Consider the following 14879-nt stretch of genomic DNA (forward strand, 5'->3'; position numbering starts at 1 on the left):
ACCGAGCGGCCCACCAAGTGAGCGACTACGGAGGAGTCAGTGGGGAGGCGGTGGCAGCGAGTTGACTGTGGTTGCCTGGTTGCACGCGGGTGAGGGAGTGAGCGCTTGGACCGGCGCCGGCGCCATTTCCCCGCTCTGACCACGCCCCCACATACAGCGTCACAACCCAGCGACCTGGGAATCCAAGGCGCCGCTCCTCCCACTTAAAGGGCCAGAACAGACCAAAAATGTCTCAGGGAGACCTCAAAGTCCCAGAGATAAATCTAAGTGACGAAGAAATAGCAAATCTCTCAGACGCACAGTTTAAAACACTGGTCATCAGCTTCCTCACAGATCTGGTGGACTATAGCCACAAATTAGAGAAACATATGAAGGCTAAATTAAGGGAAATGAATGGAATTCCACAGGAAAACCATAGAGATGAAAAAAAAACTGGGACTCAAATCAATGGAGTGGACCAGAAGGAAGAAGAAAAAAATCATCAAACAGAAAGGAATGAAGAAATAAGAATTCAGAAAAATGAGAAGCTTAGGAACCTCCAGGACATCTATAAACGCTCCAATATCCGAATTATAGGGGTACCAGAAGGGGGAAAGACACAACCACCAGTGGAAAAACTATTTGAACAAATAATAAAAGAAAATTTCCCCAATCTGGCAAAGGAAATAGACTTCCAAGAAATCCAAGAAGCCCAGAGAGTACCAAAAAAGTTGGATTCAAGAAGAAACACACCAAGGCATATCATAATTACATTAGCCAAAATTAAAATGAAAGAAAGAATCCTGGAAGCAGCAAGAGGTAAGGGGACAATCACCTACAAAGGAGTCCCCATCAGGCTGTCAGCAGATTTCTCAAAAGAGACCTTACAGGCAAGAAGGGGCTGGAAAGAAATATTCCAAGTCATGAAATCTAAAGACCTACAACCAAGATTGCTCTACCCAGCAAAACTTTCATTTAGAACGGAAGGACAGATAAGGTGCTTCTCAGATAAGACCAAATTCAAAGAGTTCATCATCACCAAGCCCTTATTATATGAAATGTTAAAGGGACTTATCTAAGAAAAAGAAGTTAAAGAAACATGAACAGTGAAAGGACAACAAACTCACAGTTATTAACAACCACACCTAAAACGAAAGCAAACTAAAAGGACAGCTAGATCAGGAGTGGAAACATAGAAATGAAGATCTCAAGGAGGGTTAGCAACAGGGGAGTGGGAGGAGGAGACGGGGGGAGAAGGTACAGAAAACAAGTAGCATAGACAGTAGATAGAAAATAGATGGGGGGGGCAAGAATAGTATGGGAAATATAGAACCTAAAGGACTTGAGACACATGGACATAAACTAAAGGGGGGTAATGGTGGGGTTGGGGGGCAGGGTGGAGGGGAATGAAGGGGGGAATAGAACAACTGTAACAGCATAATCAATTCAAAAAATAAATAAATAAATTTATAAAAAAAAAACTATAGTAAAATAGAAAACCCACAGAAACTAGAAGTATATAAATCATAATTATAAGAGCAGAAATTGATTACAACAGAAACCAAAGAAATAATGAAATAAATAAACCAAAACTGGTTCTCTGAAAATGCCAATAAAATGGGCAAATTTTCAGGCAAGGCTGACCCAAAAAGAAAAAAATATCAATAATATAAAGAATGAAGACAAAAAGATAACTACAGAAGCAGAAGAGGTTTTTTAAACATATTTTAAGTGTTTATAGTAATAAATTTGAAAATTTACATAAAATGTACAATTTCCCAGAAATATATAATTCACTCAAACAGATTCAAGAAACAATAAAAATCCTGAATATTCTACTAAAGAAGATTTGTTTAATTCCTAACCCCCAGTGCCTTAGAATGTGACCTTATTTGGAAAATTGGTCTCTGCAGATATAATTTCTTAAGATGAGGTCATACAGGAGTAGGGTGAGACCCTAACCCAATATGACTAGTGTCTTACAAGAAAATGGCCAACTGAAGACACAGAGACATAGAGGGAGAAGCCCACAATAAGATGGGGGCAGAGACTGGAAAGGCGCAGTATAAGTCAAGGAAAAGAAGGATCTTCAGCCATCACCAGAAGCTAGGAGAGAGGCCTGAAGAAATTTTACCTTAGAGCCTCCAGAAGAAACCAACCTCGCTGACGTCTCGATTTTGGACTTCTGGCTTCCACAAATATCAGAGAATAAATTCCTGTATTTTCAAATTTCCCAGTTTATAGCACTTTGTTATGGAAGTCCTAGGAAACAAATATAACCAATAACCACTAGAGTGATTGAAATGGTAGTTTAAAATCTGCATGTGCACATGCACACACATACACACACAGAATGATCCATTTCAGCCTCCTCATCACATGGACAAGTAAACTGATGCCCTGTGAGGCTTCTTGAACAGATTCTGTAGCAGGTTGGAGGTAGTGATGGGTTGGGTAGTAATGGGTGGGATGGGAATCCAGAGTAAGTAGATAGATCCCAAGCACTCTAGTGACAACCCCACACTTTAAATTAGGACAATCAGCACCTGTGCACTTTTCATGGCCATGTCTTTTCTTCCCAGGTACCTCAAGGTGATGTAAAATTAATTCTCTACTCCAATGAGAGTATCTTCCAAATTCTCTTTCCTGATGGATCAGGCCAGATACAGTATCCACTGGAGCACATATGGCACCTAAAAAGTCTGTGATTCAGGGCTGGGGCATGGGTTTTACTAAGGCCTGTACACTTGGCAGGGCTGTGCTTTTTCAAGGGGACCCCAAAGGACTGCTTGTGCCTTAACCATCTCCCAGTTATCCATCAGGAAACCTGGCTATGCTCATCCTCAGTACAAAAGAGAGCAAGTTCACATATATCATTCTGGAAGACAGTGAAGAAATGTGTGTTCAGGCCCTTATCAATAACTCTGGCCATGCCACCTTCTATGATGAAAACAGAGAAATCTGGTAAGCTTGAGCCATGAGTCCCAAACACTTTTCCCCATGGAGAAGCAGAAACAGTATGGTTAAAGCTTGATTCTCTTTCTCTCTCTCTCTCTCTCTCTCTCTCTCTCCATTTGTGAATTCATTCAGCTGACTCACACATATTGGAATGCAGACATGGGTATCATGATGGACCAGTAAGACAGATCCCTAACCTCAGACAAGGAGCACTAACACTGTCCTCGTCCCACTAATGCTTTCCCCATGGTGAAACAGCAAATACAGACTCAGTGCAACCACTTCTATTGGCTTCATTTCCTCTACATCTCTTGAGAGTCAAACCTTATGAGAATTATCCTAGAAACAGGATAATTCTCTGTCCTGGAGGCCTCAGAGAGGAAGGTGTGGTGAGCACTCTGGAGGCACATGTATTGTATTCAAAACTATAACTGCTAAATATTTCATTGTAACTGAATTTAGTTCTTAAGTTCCCATTTCTAGTAATGGTGGAAAACTTCATCTTACCAATTTAAGGTAATTCAGCCACTTCAGAATTTTTCCCCATCTCTTTGAGGTAAGTACTCTATCTCTCCAGGATTCCCTGCTCCCCTTGCATTCCAGGAGGATCTATGATGGGAAGTGCATGTTATCTTGCATCAATGTATATTTTCTTTCTTACTGTCAAAGACAAACTTTTTTCTTTTTAAGTTAAAGAAAGGGGAATTTTCAATTTTCACTCTCCAGGCCTTGATTTTTAAGAATATTTTATCTGTTATGGGTTTTTTCAACACCTTTTCCTACCTGACTACTTTGTTTTCAGTGATGTCTGCCCTCTCCAGAGGGCCCTTTATATAAAAACTGATGTCTGAAAGTTTTTGGAAACTGGTGAGAAAAGGTACTGATACAAGAAGTACAAGTAGTAAGGGCAAGAAACTCAGTCAATTATCCCAAATGGCGTCTGACTACATATAAGTGGGCCTCTTCTCCTTAATGACACATTTTTAGGGCCAAAAGAGACCTTGGGGAAGTCTACTTTCCCTTTCTTGATGGAAATACTGAGGCTCAGAGAAACCAATAGGTATTTGCCCTGAACCACACATAAAATTACTGGCAAGAAGTTTTATACATTTTGACTCAGCCTAAAATTAAACATTTTTTTAAATTATCAAATAAGGTTCATAAGAGAAACCACATCTTATCCCTGAATCTCAGCTCATCAAAACCCAAGGGGGCCCTCGCTGATGTGGCTCAGTGAAGCACCAGCCTGTGAATCAAAGGGTCACTAGTTTGATTTCCAGTCAGGGTACATGCCTGGGTTGTGGGTGGGGTCCCCAGTAAGGGGCGCAACCGGCAACCACACTATTGATGTTTCTCTCCCTCTCTTTCTCTCTCCCATTCCCTCTGTCTAAAAATAAATAAATAAAATCTTTTAAAAAACCCAATTGGAAGAATCGTGCTTAAAATTGAAGAAAGGCTGACATGCCCTCCCACCACCACATACACATACTCCACATTGATTCTGTCAGGATGGCATGGGGCTGGAGGTCTTTACCAGGTCAGCTGGTCTGGGACCCAGGCCAGTATGTCCTCCACTGGGCCTTCAAGGCTTCAGAAAGCAGCCAAGGCCCATGAATTGGCTGCAATGGCCCACCACTGCCCCTTCTGCCAGTCATGGCTCTCTGGAGGACCATAAGACAAAGACAGGGACCCTGAAGGAAATACTTACATCTTCTCATCAAAATCAATAGAAGCCACCTCTGGTCCTCCCCTCAGGTCAGGAGTTGATGTCTATTGTGCTGACTCCTCAGACTGTTGCTGGGACTCCAACATCTTGAGAAAATGGACCCAAGGTCATGCCCTGAGGGAGAGAAGTGGCCAGTGGTTCAATCTTTCTTCCCCAGAACAGCCTTGCTTCCAGGCACTAGCCTCATAGCCATTTCAGAGTCTAGGAGTCCCGAACTTCTCATCTCCCATCTCTCTCCTTGAGACTTGCTGTCTTCTTGTCTTGAAGTTTTTCTAAAACTGCTAACCACCTCACCATTTATGGGTTCTCAAGAGTGGAAGATACACTGACTGCTTTCCCTTCTAACTCTGAGCTCCTCCTCTGCTGGAGAAAATGGGAAGATGTCAGTGAAAGCTGATCATTTGGGCTCACAGTGGGCCTCGTAAATCTCTGCAAATGTCTGTGCAGCATCCTGCCAATGGAGCCAAGGCCAAGGCCCAGACCCAGGAGACCCCAAGGGGCCTCCACTCTCTCTCAACCTAGCCTGGCCCCTCTGCCCACCCACAGGCAGCCCCTGCCTTTCTCTTCTTGCTCCCTAGCTGCCCCCACAGCAGAACAGCATGCCCTGCCCCCATAGTATCACTGTCATTTTTCTAGTCTTTCCTTTTTGGTGCTGGAGGAGCAGGCAGTAGGGGAAGGGCAAAGTTACCACCCCTCAATCCCCTCAGCAGGTCCAGGACTCTCTGCACACAGCTGGTACACTGCTCACCTCCTCTCAGCAGCCCTTCCACACTCAGCTGTACACAGGTGCTCAACCTTTGTGTCCTCTCTCCCCCAAAAGCAACCGCATCTTATCTGGGTCATACTCTGGTTTGGCTTAACCCAAAGCAAAGCAGCAGGCACTTCAGGTAGAGACCTGGATGAGAGAACTGTCCTTGTATATCCCCCACATATTCGTACCCCCAAAAGGTCTTACTACAGGGCAGAATGGGCCAAGCTGTTTCCTTCCCCAGGGGCAGCAGCAACAAATTAAACTGTGATCCCAGGAAAAGGTCCCTGAGGAAATTCATCATTAGAACCAGAGTCCCACTGATCACAGAGAAAGCAATTTTGTGGAAAAGACTCTTCTGCTTAGTCAGGGACCACTGACTCTAATCACTGTTAGAAATTTCTATAACTGCTCCCCAGATTCCATCCCCATCTCCACACCCTCAGTGCTAATGCTCAAAGAGAGATCCTCCACTGTACCCCAGGCACTGGGAAGGATTTAGAGCCATGCTGTTTTAAGAACTAAATATTTCTTGGGTCATTTTTCATTTCTGTCTCCTCGAGGAAAGGTAGACAGCATACTTGTAGTTTGCTGGGTGTACAGAAACTAAACCCCAGCAGCACCCCCGACCTCCAGGCTTGGGTCTTGAGGAATCTCAGATCAGACCTCCCACCAGGCTTCAGGGTCCACACAGCGAGGGGCCCCGGTCCTGCCTGAACTCAGGCTCCTTTGGAGAGGTTTTTACACCCTCTGAGAGGAACCTCCAGATTCAGATACCTCTCAGTGTTCTAGATCCCATTTTCCTGAGGAAACCTTAACCTACGACTGGGTGCCCCCAGTCAGGGGCAGACCTCTAACCCCAGGGAGTGGGGAAGGCTTAGTGAGAAAACTCTGATAGGAACCATCAAAAAGAGTTAGAGCTGAAGGATCTGCTCCCCCACAGGGAGAAACAAAATTCCCTCTCTGCCCTCTCCATCAATGATAATAAGAGCATTGTAATGTTGACAAAATTATTGCTATGTATAAGCATATAATCCTCACAACAACCCTGTGAGTAAAGTACTATTATTATCTGCATTTGGCAGTTGAACACTGAGGCATAAAGAAGTTAAATATCTGGCCCAAGATTACACAGCTTGCAAGTGGCAGATCCAGGCTTTGAACCTAGAGACTCTGGCTCCAGCACCCACATTTTTAATTCCTCACAGGCATACAGCCTCTTGTCTAAGTAAAGAGAAATGAGCTTGGCCAGGTCAGGGCCTGATGGTGAGGGCTTTAGGTCTTCTGCACTTTCCTTGATGAACGATGGGAAGCAACAGGAGAAACTAAGATTGGGAGTGACTAGGAGTTCTCCTGTTGGAGGTAAACGAGGATGCACTTAGCTTGTCTCCTTCTCTGAGCTGACCCACAAAGGCCCTGGACAGCCCAGAGGAGACCTGACAGGTAGTCTGAGTAATGCAGGCTCCCCCAAACCCTACATCCTTCTGATTAACCCAGGTCTCAGATCTCTTCCCTCTGCATCCAGTCCTCGAGAAAAGTTGCTCCCCCAACAGCACAGATTCTAGAGACAGCCCTGGTGGGATTCAAAAAGCAGAAGCCAGGGACAGAGGGCTATGATAGGTTTAAAAGGCCAAGAAAGGATGGCTCATAAATGAGTAGGGCCTGGGCTGGGTGACGGAGAAGGCCATCCACTCCTCATTCATCCAGCACCTACTCATGTGGGTGCCAGGCACAGTGCTGGGAACTCATCAGGCAACCAGATGGTGTGTGGCCCTTGCCCTCCAGGACCACGTTTTACATTTACATTTTACTAAGGAAAAACAGATGATATAAACAAGTACAGTTGATTCTCATTACTCAAGATAGTTCTGTGCTATAAAGTTTCCATGAACACTGAATTAGTGAACACTGAACTCACTGCTCCTGGGGGAAGTGCATGTGTGTGTGTTTCAACAAAGAGTCACAAACATGAGCAGGGGGTGAAAACTGGAGGCATCTGGTGCACACATTTCCAGCTGAGGCTGAACAAGTTGACTCTGCCTCCCAGAGGGTGGAGCCAGGAGGGCAGGGCACTGGAGCACAGGCAGCCTCAGCTCTGGGGCCAGGTAGACTCTACCAGGATGGGTTTGCTTTTAGATTTAAGATTATCTATGTGAGATATATATATAAAATTTCTCCTAGGAACAATGGGTTCGGTATTCGCTAAGCACTCAAGACCTGCTATAGACCCTAACTACATACTGCAAATAACAAGAATCAACTGTATGTGTTAGTAAATTACATGGAGGAAACTAACAAGGGGCAAAGGTGGAGAGTGATATAGGGACCAGAGGGGCTGGTCAGGACAGGACAACTCTGAGTAGGTGATACTGGAGCTGAGGCCTGAAGGATAAGCAGGAGCCAATCATGCCACCAAAGTGGGGAGGGTCCGAGGAAGCAACATGGCAAAGCCCTGAGAAGGTGATGAGCACACAAGCCCCTGGGACTGAAAGGAGAGTGGGAGCGAGGGGCCGGGTACAAGTCCCAGAGGGCAGGGCTGAAGAGCTGCACCTAATCTTGGGCTTCCTTCCTGAGCAGAATTTCTTCAACCTGCCAAGACCTGTGGGAGCCTGTAGCCTGTTTGTGGGCAAAGATTGAAACAAGGGAAAGAGAGTGAGGGAGGGAGCCTGTGTTGCCACAGGAGAGGCTGTGACGGTTGTCTCAGAACCAAGTGTTCCAATTACCTGATGGGACTTCTTAATCTAGGTTGAACCTGAGCCAAAACCTGGGCTACTACTTTGCCAAAGGCAAACCACAGAAGGCCTGGAACTGGTGGAATCTGAATCTCCATGTCCACGCACCCCCTGTCCAGTCTATCTCCTTAAATATCAACCAGTACATCAAGGTACAAATCAGGAGCCAAGATAAGATCATCTTCCACTTCATCCACCAAACAAAGCACATTCGCTTAAACCTGGGCACCAAGTACAAGGTAAGATCTCAGCACCCCACACCTCTGCCCACCTGCACGCAGGCCACTGATGCTTGGACTGGTCCAAGCCATAAGCCCCTGGGCCATGTTCTGCATGACTCCAATTCACAGAAAACAAGGCTGCCTCCATTAACCTGCTGCTTAATGCACACAGAGGTATCCATCTCACTTCCCAACACCATGACACTTTGCTCTGAGACACCATAACACTTTGCTCTAAGGAAACTGACAGACTCAAATTGCTTAGCCATAAGCCAGATCTCACTCACCCCCCAAAAAAAGGTAACATGCAATATCTTGCCTGACACTCACAATTGTGTCAAAGGCAGGGCCGGAAACAAAGGGGAAATCTGTGTCCTCAACCCTGCTGTTGATGTCCTCTTCTGTCCTCCCCAAACTTGCTCATCTCAAAACAAATGACCACCTGGAAATTCAAGATCCTTTGCCTAGGCCAGGTAAGACATCACAAAAGACTGTTAGTTTCCTCAGGCCGCTGTAACAAATTATCACAAACTAGGGGCTTAAAACAACAGAAATTTATTCTCTCACAGTTCTGGAGGCTAGAAGTTTAAAATCAAAGTGTCAGCAAGGCCACACTCCTTCTCAAGGCTCCCAGGGAGAGTCCTTCCTTGTCTCTCCCAGCTTCTGGTGGCTCTAGGCATTCCTCAGCCAGCAGAAACCTCACTCCAACCTCTGCCCTTGTCCTCACATGGTCTTCTCCTCTGAGACTCTGTGTATCAAATCTCCCTCCCCTTTCTCTTATAAGGACACCGGACATTGATTGGGTTTAGGGCCTACCCTAAGTCTTTATATAAGATTCTTAATACATCTGCATAAAGTATATTTCCAAATATGGTTACATTCACAGGTTACTGGGTATTAGGACTTGGACATGTCTTTTGGGGGCCACAATTCAGCCCGCTACAAATAGTGATCCCAGTCCGTAGAATGTTCACTGTGAGAGGGCAAGAAGATGGGCTACTGAGACCCTTCCTGAGGACCAGACTGAAGGAGAGGAATAAGGCAAACCCCAGAAGGCCCAGAACTGCTGGGATCTGAACCTCTATGTCCATACACCTCTTGTCCAGTCTATCTTCTTAGCCACCCACTGAGATCCACTAAGACCCTGTCCTTGGGCCAGCTCCCCTCCACTATTCCACAGAAGGCTGTTCACAGACCCACCAGAGAGGCATTCAAGGCCCCCAAAGGCAGCACTTCCTGGGAGGCAGACGAATGGACATGTCTCTCAGGAAGTGAGCCAGACAGAGAAGTGGGTGGAGAGAGGAAAGAGGCAAACCGCAGACTCAAGCAAAATTAAGCTCTATGAATATTATTTGAAATGAGAAGAGGGAATGTGGTAGGCATAGGGTGACCAGCCAACCCAGTTTTCCTGGGACTGAGAGGTTTTCTAGGACATGAGACTGTGAAAGCTAAAACTGACAGTTCCAAGCAGATCCAGAGAACTGGTCACCCTAGGTTCCCTCACCTGGGAAGGCCTGCTATTTTACAAGCTAAATAATTAAGTCTCAACCTTCTTACTTTCCTTGGGTTTCCCAGAGCAGCCAACCCAGGAAAGAGATGACAAATGAATACTCATAGTCTACACCAACTTTTCCCTTTGCCCCTGCACAGTGGTGACTAGCTAAGAGGGGGCGGCTGGAGTGGAGACAGCATGATGACCTGGGCCACTGGACTTCAAAAAACAGTGTGATTCCACTGAAGGAGAAGGGGCAGCAAAGGAAATTGATGCTCAAAAGGGGGATGAATGACTGACATGGTCAGTCTGGTGCCAGTGAAGGGTGGGCCCCAAATGAAACAAATGTGACTTATCAGCAGGGGCCACCCAGGTGTGGTAGTAGGGTGCCCTGAGAACATGCCAGCCCCTCCTCTTCCTGTGTGACACCAGGCAGGCCTTTTGCTCTTTCTGAGCCTGTTGCCATTTATAAAATGAAAACATTGCTGTAAGGCTTCAATAAAATGCTTTATGTGAAAGCATTTTTTAAACTGGATACTTCATGGAAATAGAACATATTGGTATGATCCTTTATAATTCCTCCCAACTCCAGGACAACTTTTGCTCAGCCTTCTGTAGCTAAAAGCTAAGGCAGAACTGGAGTAGAGGTGGCCTCACCGGGTGCTGCTTCATCTCAGCGCAACCCAGACACACTCCAAGGGAGCCCAAGTGGAAGTAGAGCTCACTTGCTGACACTTCAGACAGTCTCCTGGCTCTGGCAGTGCCTGCGTGATAGGGAATCCATGTGGAGAAGCCAGATGCCCCCAGGAAGGCACAATCTTTGGAAGGCAGGTCACAGCAGGGCTCAGGAGCTGCTACTCTTCAGTCTGGCTTCAGGCTGGGGTGTGCCCACTGGCACAGGCTCAGCGAGGACGCTTGGGAAGTGGCAGAAGGGTTGCTGGTGGCAGGGCTGGGTGCACAGATTTATCCTGAAGAGTGAGGTTCCCAGGTAAGACTAAGTTCTGGCCAGGGGGCCCTAATTTTGGGGTGAGGGGGAGCGTGGTGCTGGTGCATACATCCTCACCTAGCCTTCCATGAATTCCTACAGCTCATACTCCCAGAGATACTGAGTGAAATGAAGAAGAAAGCAATCCTGGAGGTGGAATTCAGTTCAACAGCTCACAAAATCCAGATCCTTCTGGGGAAAATGAACAGGATCCTGAATTTCCTCACTATCTGTGATTTGGAAAACTTCTTAGAGGGCACCAAGATCTTACCAAATGATGAATTCCCAACCTTCTTACCTACCTTGGATCTGTTGGACAACATGGGTCTGAAGGGAACATCCTCCATCCTAGACTAAGGCAGTCGCCACACTGTCCCAGGACTCCTCCAGCACCTGTTGGGTGTCGCTGGGAGGTGAAGCCATCAGGAGTGCCAAGAAGACCCAAAGTCTCGTTTATGTCTTTTGAGAATTGTTTTGTAATTTGGGGCCTGTCATGCATAGCAACCTGGTTTGAAAAAGAAAAGTCTTTTGAGGTTCTGACAGAATCTGTGGCTGGGAACAGAAAAGACTTAATATTCAGCCCAGACCTGACAGCATTAGCAGCGAATTATTTCAGTAGGCAATATATGTCCACACCTGTCCTGCTTGCTTCTACTGGCCCTGGAATACACACCAGTATTTTTGTGACCTTTCTGTACTTGGGATGACTTAGGACACAGGCTGTTTCAAAGTCTAGCTCTGCTGAGTGAGTGAACCTTGAGCAAGTAGCTTTATGCCTCAGTTTCCTTGTCTGTAAAATGGACTTAGAAATAGTAGCTCTCACTAACCCTGACCTCATCACGACTCCCTCCTCTCCCCACAACCAGGGAAGAGGGAAACCTAGACAGCAAACCAACACCAGCCTGCAGCAGATCCCCCAAATCAGGAGGCAACTGAAGCCGAAAAGGACCCACAGTAACCCCCCTCCAAGAGTTGAAACCATTTTGATCACTGGTAATAGCCACCAACTCAAGTAGGTAAAACAAAATGAGAACTGTGTAATCTGGATTTTATATACAATGGGTCTCAGAAAGGACTGGAGTATGGAAGGGCCTCCAGAAGCCAGGATACTTTCATTCCTGTCTCTGTGACACTCTCATCTTTTCCTGGAGACATGTTTTCCACACACCTCATTGCACAGACTTTTTCTCCTAATCTCTCTCAAAACACCTCAGTGGTCTCTGATTGGCCTGGCTGATCAGGTACAATGCAGTATGTTAAGGGAGGGTGGGGTTATGTCTTATAAACGTAGCTCCTAGTTGGCATCTGAGCATGGGGAGGGGTGGTGGTTTCTAGAAAAGGGGAGCTCAGGAGCTGGGCAGTATGCCTTTTCAGTCCCTTGGACACAGCAAATTTCCCAGGGTGATCTCAACTGCAGCCTAAACCACAACAGGAAATCCCTTCTCGAAATTAGTCCTTCCCTGCTGTGAACTGTTAACATCCAAGCCCACCTTCCTGGCCCTGCTCTCCTGCTGACCTCAAAATGCCTGCCTCCAGTGCTTTGACATCATCCCAAACCATGAGGCTGAGCAGCTGAGGTGGGACTAGGGCAGTAAGGCCCAACAGGGTGTTACACAGTCACTTCTACTATCTGATTCTCACACCTTGTTGGTGAGTAGTATCATCAGCTAAAAGTGCAGATTAAAATTGATAAACAGCCCAACTTAGTTCATTTTCATTTCTAGGAGAAGCACCTTTTCCTGCCAAGTCACTAAAGTAAATGGGACAAATGACCACGGGAGAAGTGTACTTGTACAGGCTGACCTCAGCATTAGGTTTCCTTGTTTGCTCTGCCTCTCTGCTCATTATGCACAGAAGCCTCTTCCCTTACCAGGCACTAGAGACAAAGCTCCTGAGCCGCACTTGGCAATAAACAAATCCTTCCATGCTAGCAGCCTTGTCTCAGAGCCAGGCCGGATGCTTCTCCCAGCACTGAAGGCCACGGGGCTGAAGGTGTATGTGCCCTGGAATCAGAAAGTGCTGGGTTGGAGTCTTGACACAACTGTTTGCTAGCTGTGGCAAGGCAGTAAGCCTATGACTCAGTTTCCTTATCTGTAACAGGATGTGTTATGGTGAAGGTTAAAGGAGCTGGCATTGGTAAAGCCCACAGCATGGTACAAATGGGTGTGGGTTCTTACTATTATCAGCCAGTGCCTCTTCTTGGTCTTCCTCCTTTCACAACATCTGAAAACCTGATTCCATTAATACAGAGGTTGTACACAGGTAGCTCAGAGGCATTTTGTTTGGTCAGCCCTGTTTTAAAATGTTTTGTTGCCAACATTTAATAGATGGGAGATTTGCAACTTCTCTTGTAACTGCTGCTCTGTGCCAGTTATCAAAGCCTGGACAGAATACCATGAACTCAGGGGCTATTTTTATAAGGAAGAGTGAACCACCTCACAGACTATGAAGGAAATGATTCACACAGCCAAACAGATGGTCGGGACCTATACAAATCCAGGTCCCACCCTCTGTATCAGTTTGTTTGGGCTTCTGTCACAAAGGACCACACACTGAGCAGCTTAAACAAGAGAAACTTACTCACGGTCTAGAAGCTAGAAGTCCAAAATCAAGGGTTTCCCTCTAAGATGCTAGGGATGGCCCCTGTCCCAGCTTCTGGTGGTCCCTTGGCTTCCAGGCTTCACATGGAATTCTCCCTGTGGGTGTGAGTGCCTGTGTCTAATTTTCACTAGTCATATAGATACCAGTCTTAATGGATCAGGGCCCACCCTACTCCAGTGCGGCCTTGTCTTCACTAGTAATTCCATCTGCAACAATCCTAATCCAAATAAGGTCACAATCTGTGGTACTGGGGATGGGACTTCAACATGTGAATTTAGAGACACAATTCAACCCTTAATACCTTGTCTATTTCACACCCCAGCCCCTCCCAGGCCCTCACCTTTCTGAGGGGACAAAACCTCTCACTCATTATCATTTATCTTCAGTGACTGGCAGGAAAATGTGCTTCTCCTAGAAATGAAAAGGAATTAAGTTAAACTGTTTATCAATACTGATCTGTTCAGTTACACACCTGGGTAACTTTACCAGTGAATGCCCCAAGGCAAATGGAGTTTTGTCCAGTGCCTACATAAATTAATTACTAATGAATTTAGTAATGAATTGTGCCATGCAATAAATATACACTCTGTGCCTACCATATCCTGAAGAGAACACATTGCCTGCCCTCAGGGGCATTAACGGCTGCGGATAAGATATAAGCCAGGAGCAAAACAATGTAAGTGTTGGTTTGTGAAGGAACACAGTGGAAGGAGAAGAGTCCCTAGGGGGAGAAGAGAGGGGTCACAACAGAAAGCCTCTCTGAGGGGGTACTCTTTGAGCAAGAGCTGAAGAATGAAATGGAGAGGGGGGTAGGGTATTCTGGGAGTCAGAAGGAAAGGCAAGAGTCTGTGCAGAACACAGAGAGAGTGAGCACCTAAGACAGACATAAAAGTTATGGCCTTTGGAGACATGTAGGAGAGTATCTTCTTCTAGCTGCACAACCCCCAGCCCCTTTCCTTTGTGGAGGAAATCACCCTTGTGAGTATTTACTAGAGGGCAGCAGTGCCCTACTTGCCACGACAGAAACTGAAAGACATCACTAAAAACATATCAGTAAAGGGCCAGTCAGAACCAAGAAACCACACAAGTCATTTCAAAATGTAACAAAATTTAGCAAGATAATACTAAAAGAGAACTAAAAAGAACTCTAGAAAATCAAGAACTGCAAATGAAAGGCACAGTTTTTTTCCTCCCTCCTGCCCTCGGCCCTCCCTGTTTCCTCTCCTCTCTTCAGAATACACCCAAGAAGGGAACTAAGAACTTGAAAGTGCTAAGATCCCACCTTGCTGGGCAGAGGTGACTGCCGCCTGCTGTCTGGTGGGGAGGTTCACTGGAATGCCAGGAAGCTGGAGCCAGCCAGCTGGTGCACAGTACGTGGCCACTAGGTCACAGCAGCCAGTTCACAAACAGCTTTCTGCTGGGATGCCAGGAAAAGTC

The 14879-nt window shown here is 46.1% G+C and overlaps 1 protein-coding gene across 1 annotated transcript in view; it reads left to right on the plus strand.

Moving 5' to 3' along the window:
- Positions 1 to 11198, plus strand: part of ERICH6B (glutamate rich 6B) — a 73669-nt gene extending 62471 nt beyond the window's left edge. The window contains exons 8-11 of the mRNA XM_053665415.1: positions 2562 to 2647; positions 2791 to 2943; positions 8157 to 8382; positions 10944 to 11198. Coding sequence (XP_053521390.1) covers positions 2562 to 2647; positions 2791 to 2943; positions 8157 to 8382; positions 10944 to 11198 — 720 coding nt within the window. The remainder of the gene's footprint in view (positions 1 to 2561; positions 2648 to 2790; positions 2944 to 8156; positions 8383 to 10943) is intronic.
- The last annotated feature ends 3681 nt before the right edge of the window (positions 11199 to 14879 follow it).

The sequence above is a fragment of the Artibeus jamaicensis genome, unplaced genomic scaffold (assembly GCF_021234435.1).
Source record: "Artibeus jamaicensis isolate MK-2021 breed Jamaican fruit bat unplaced genomic scaffold, CSHL_Jam_final contig_414, whole genome shotgun sequence".
NCBI classification, from domain to species: Eukaryota; Metazoa; Chordata; class Mammalia; order Chiroptera; family Phyllostomidae; genus Artibeus; species Artibeus jamaicensis.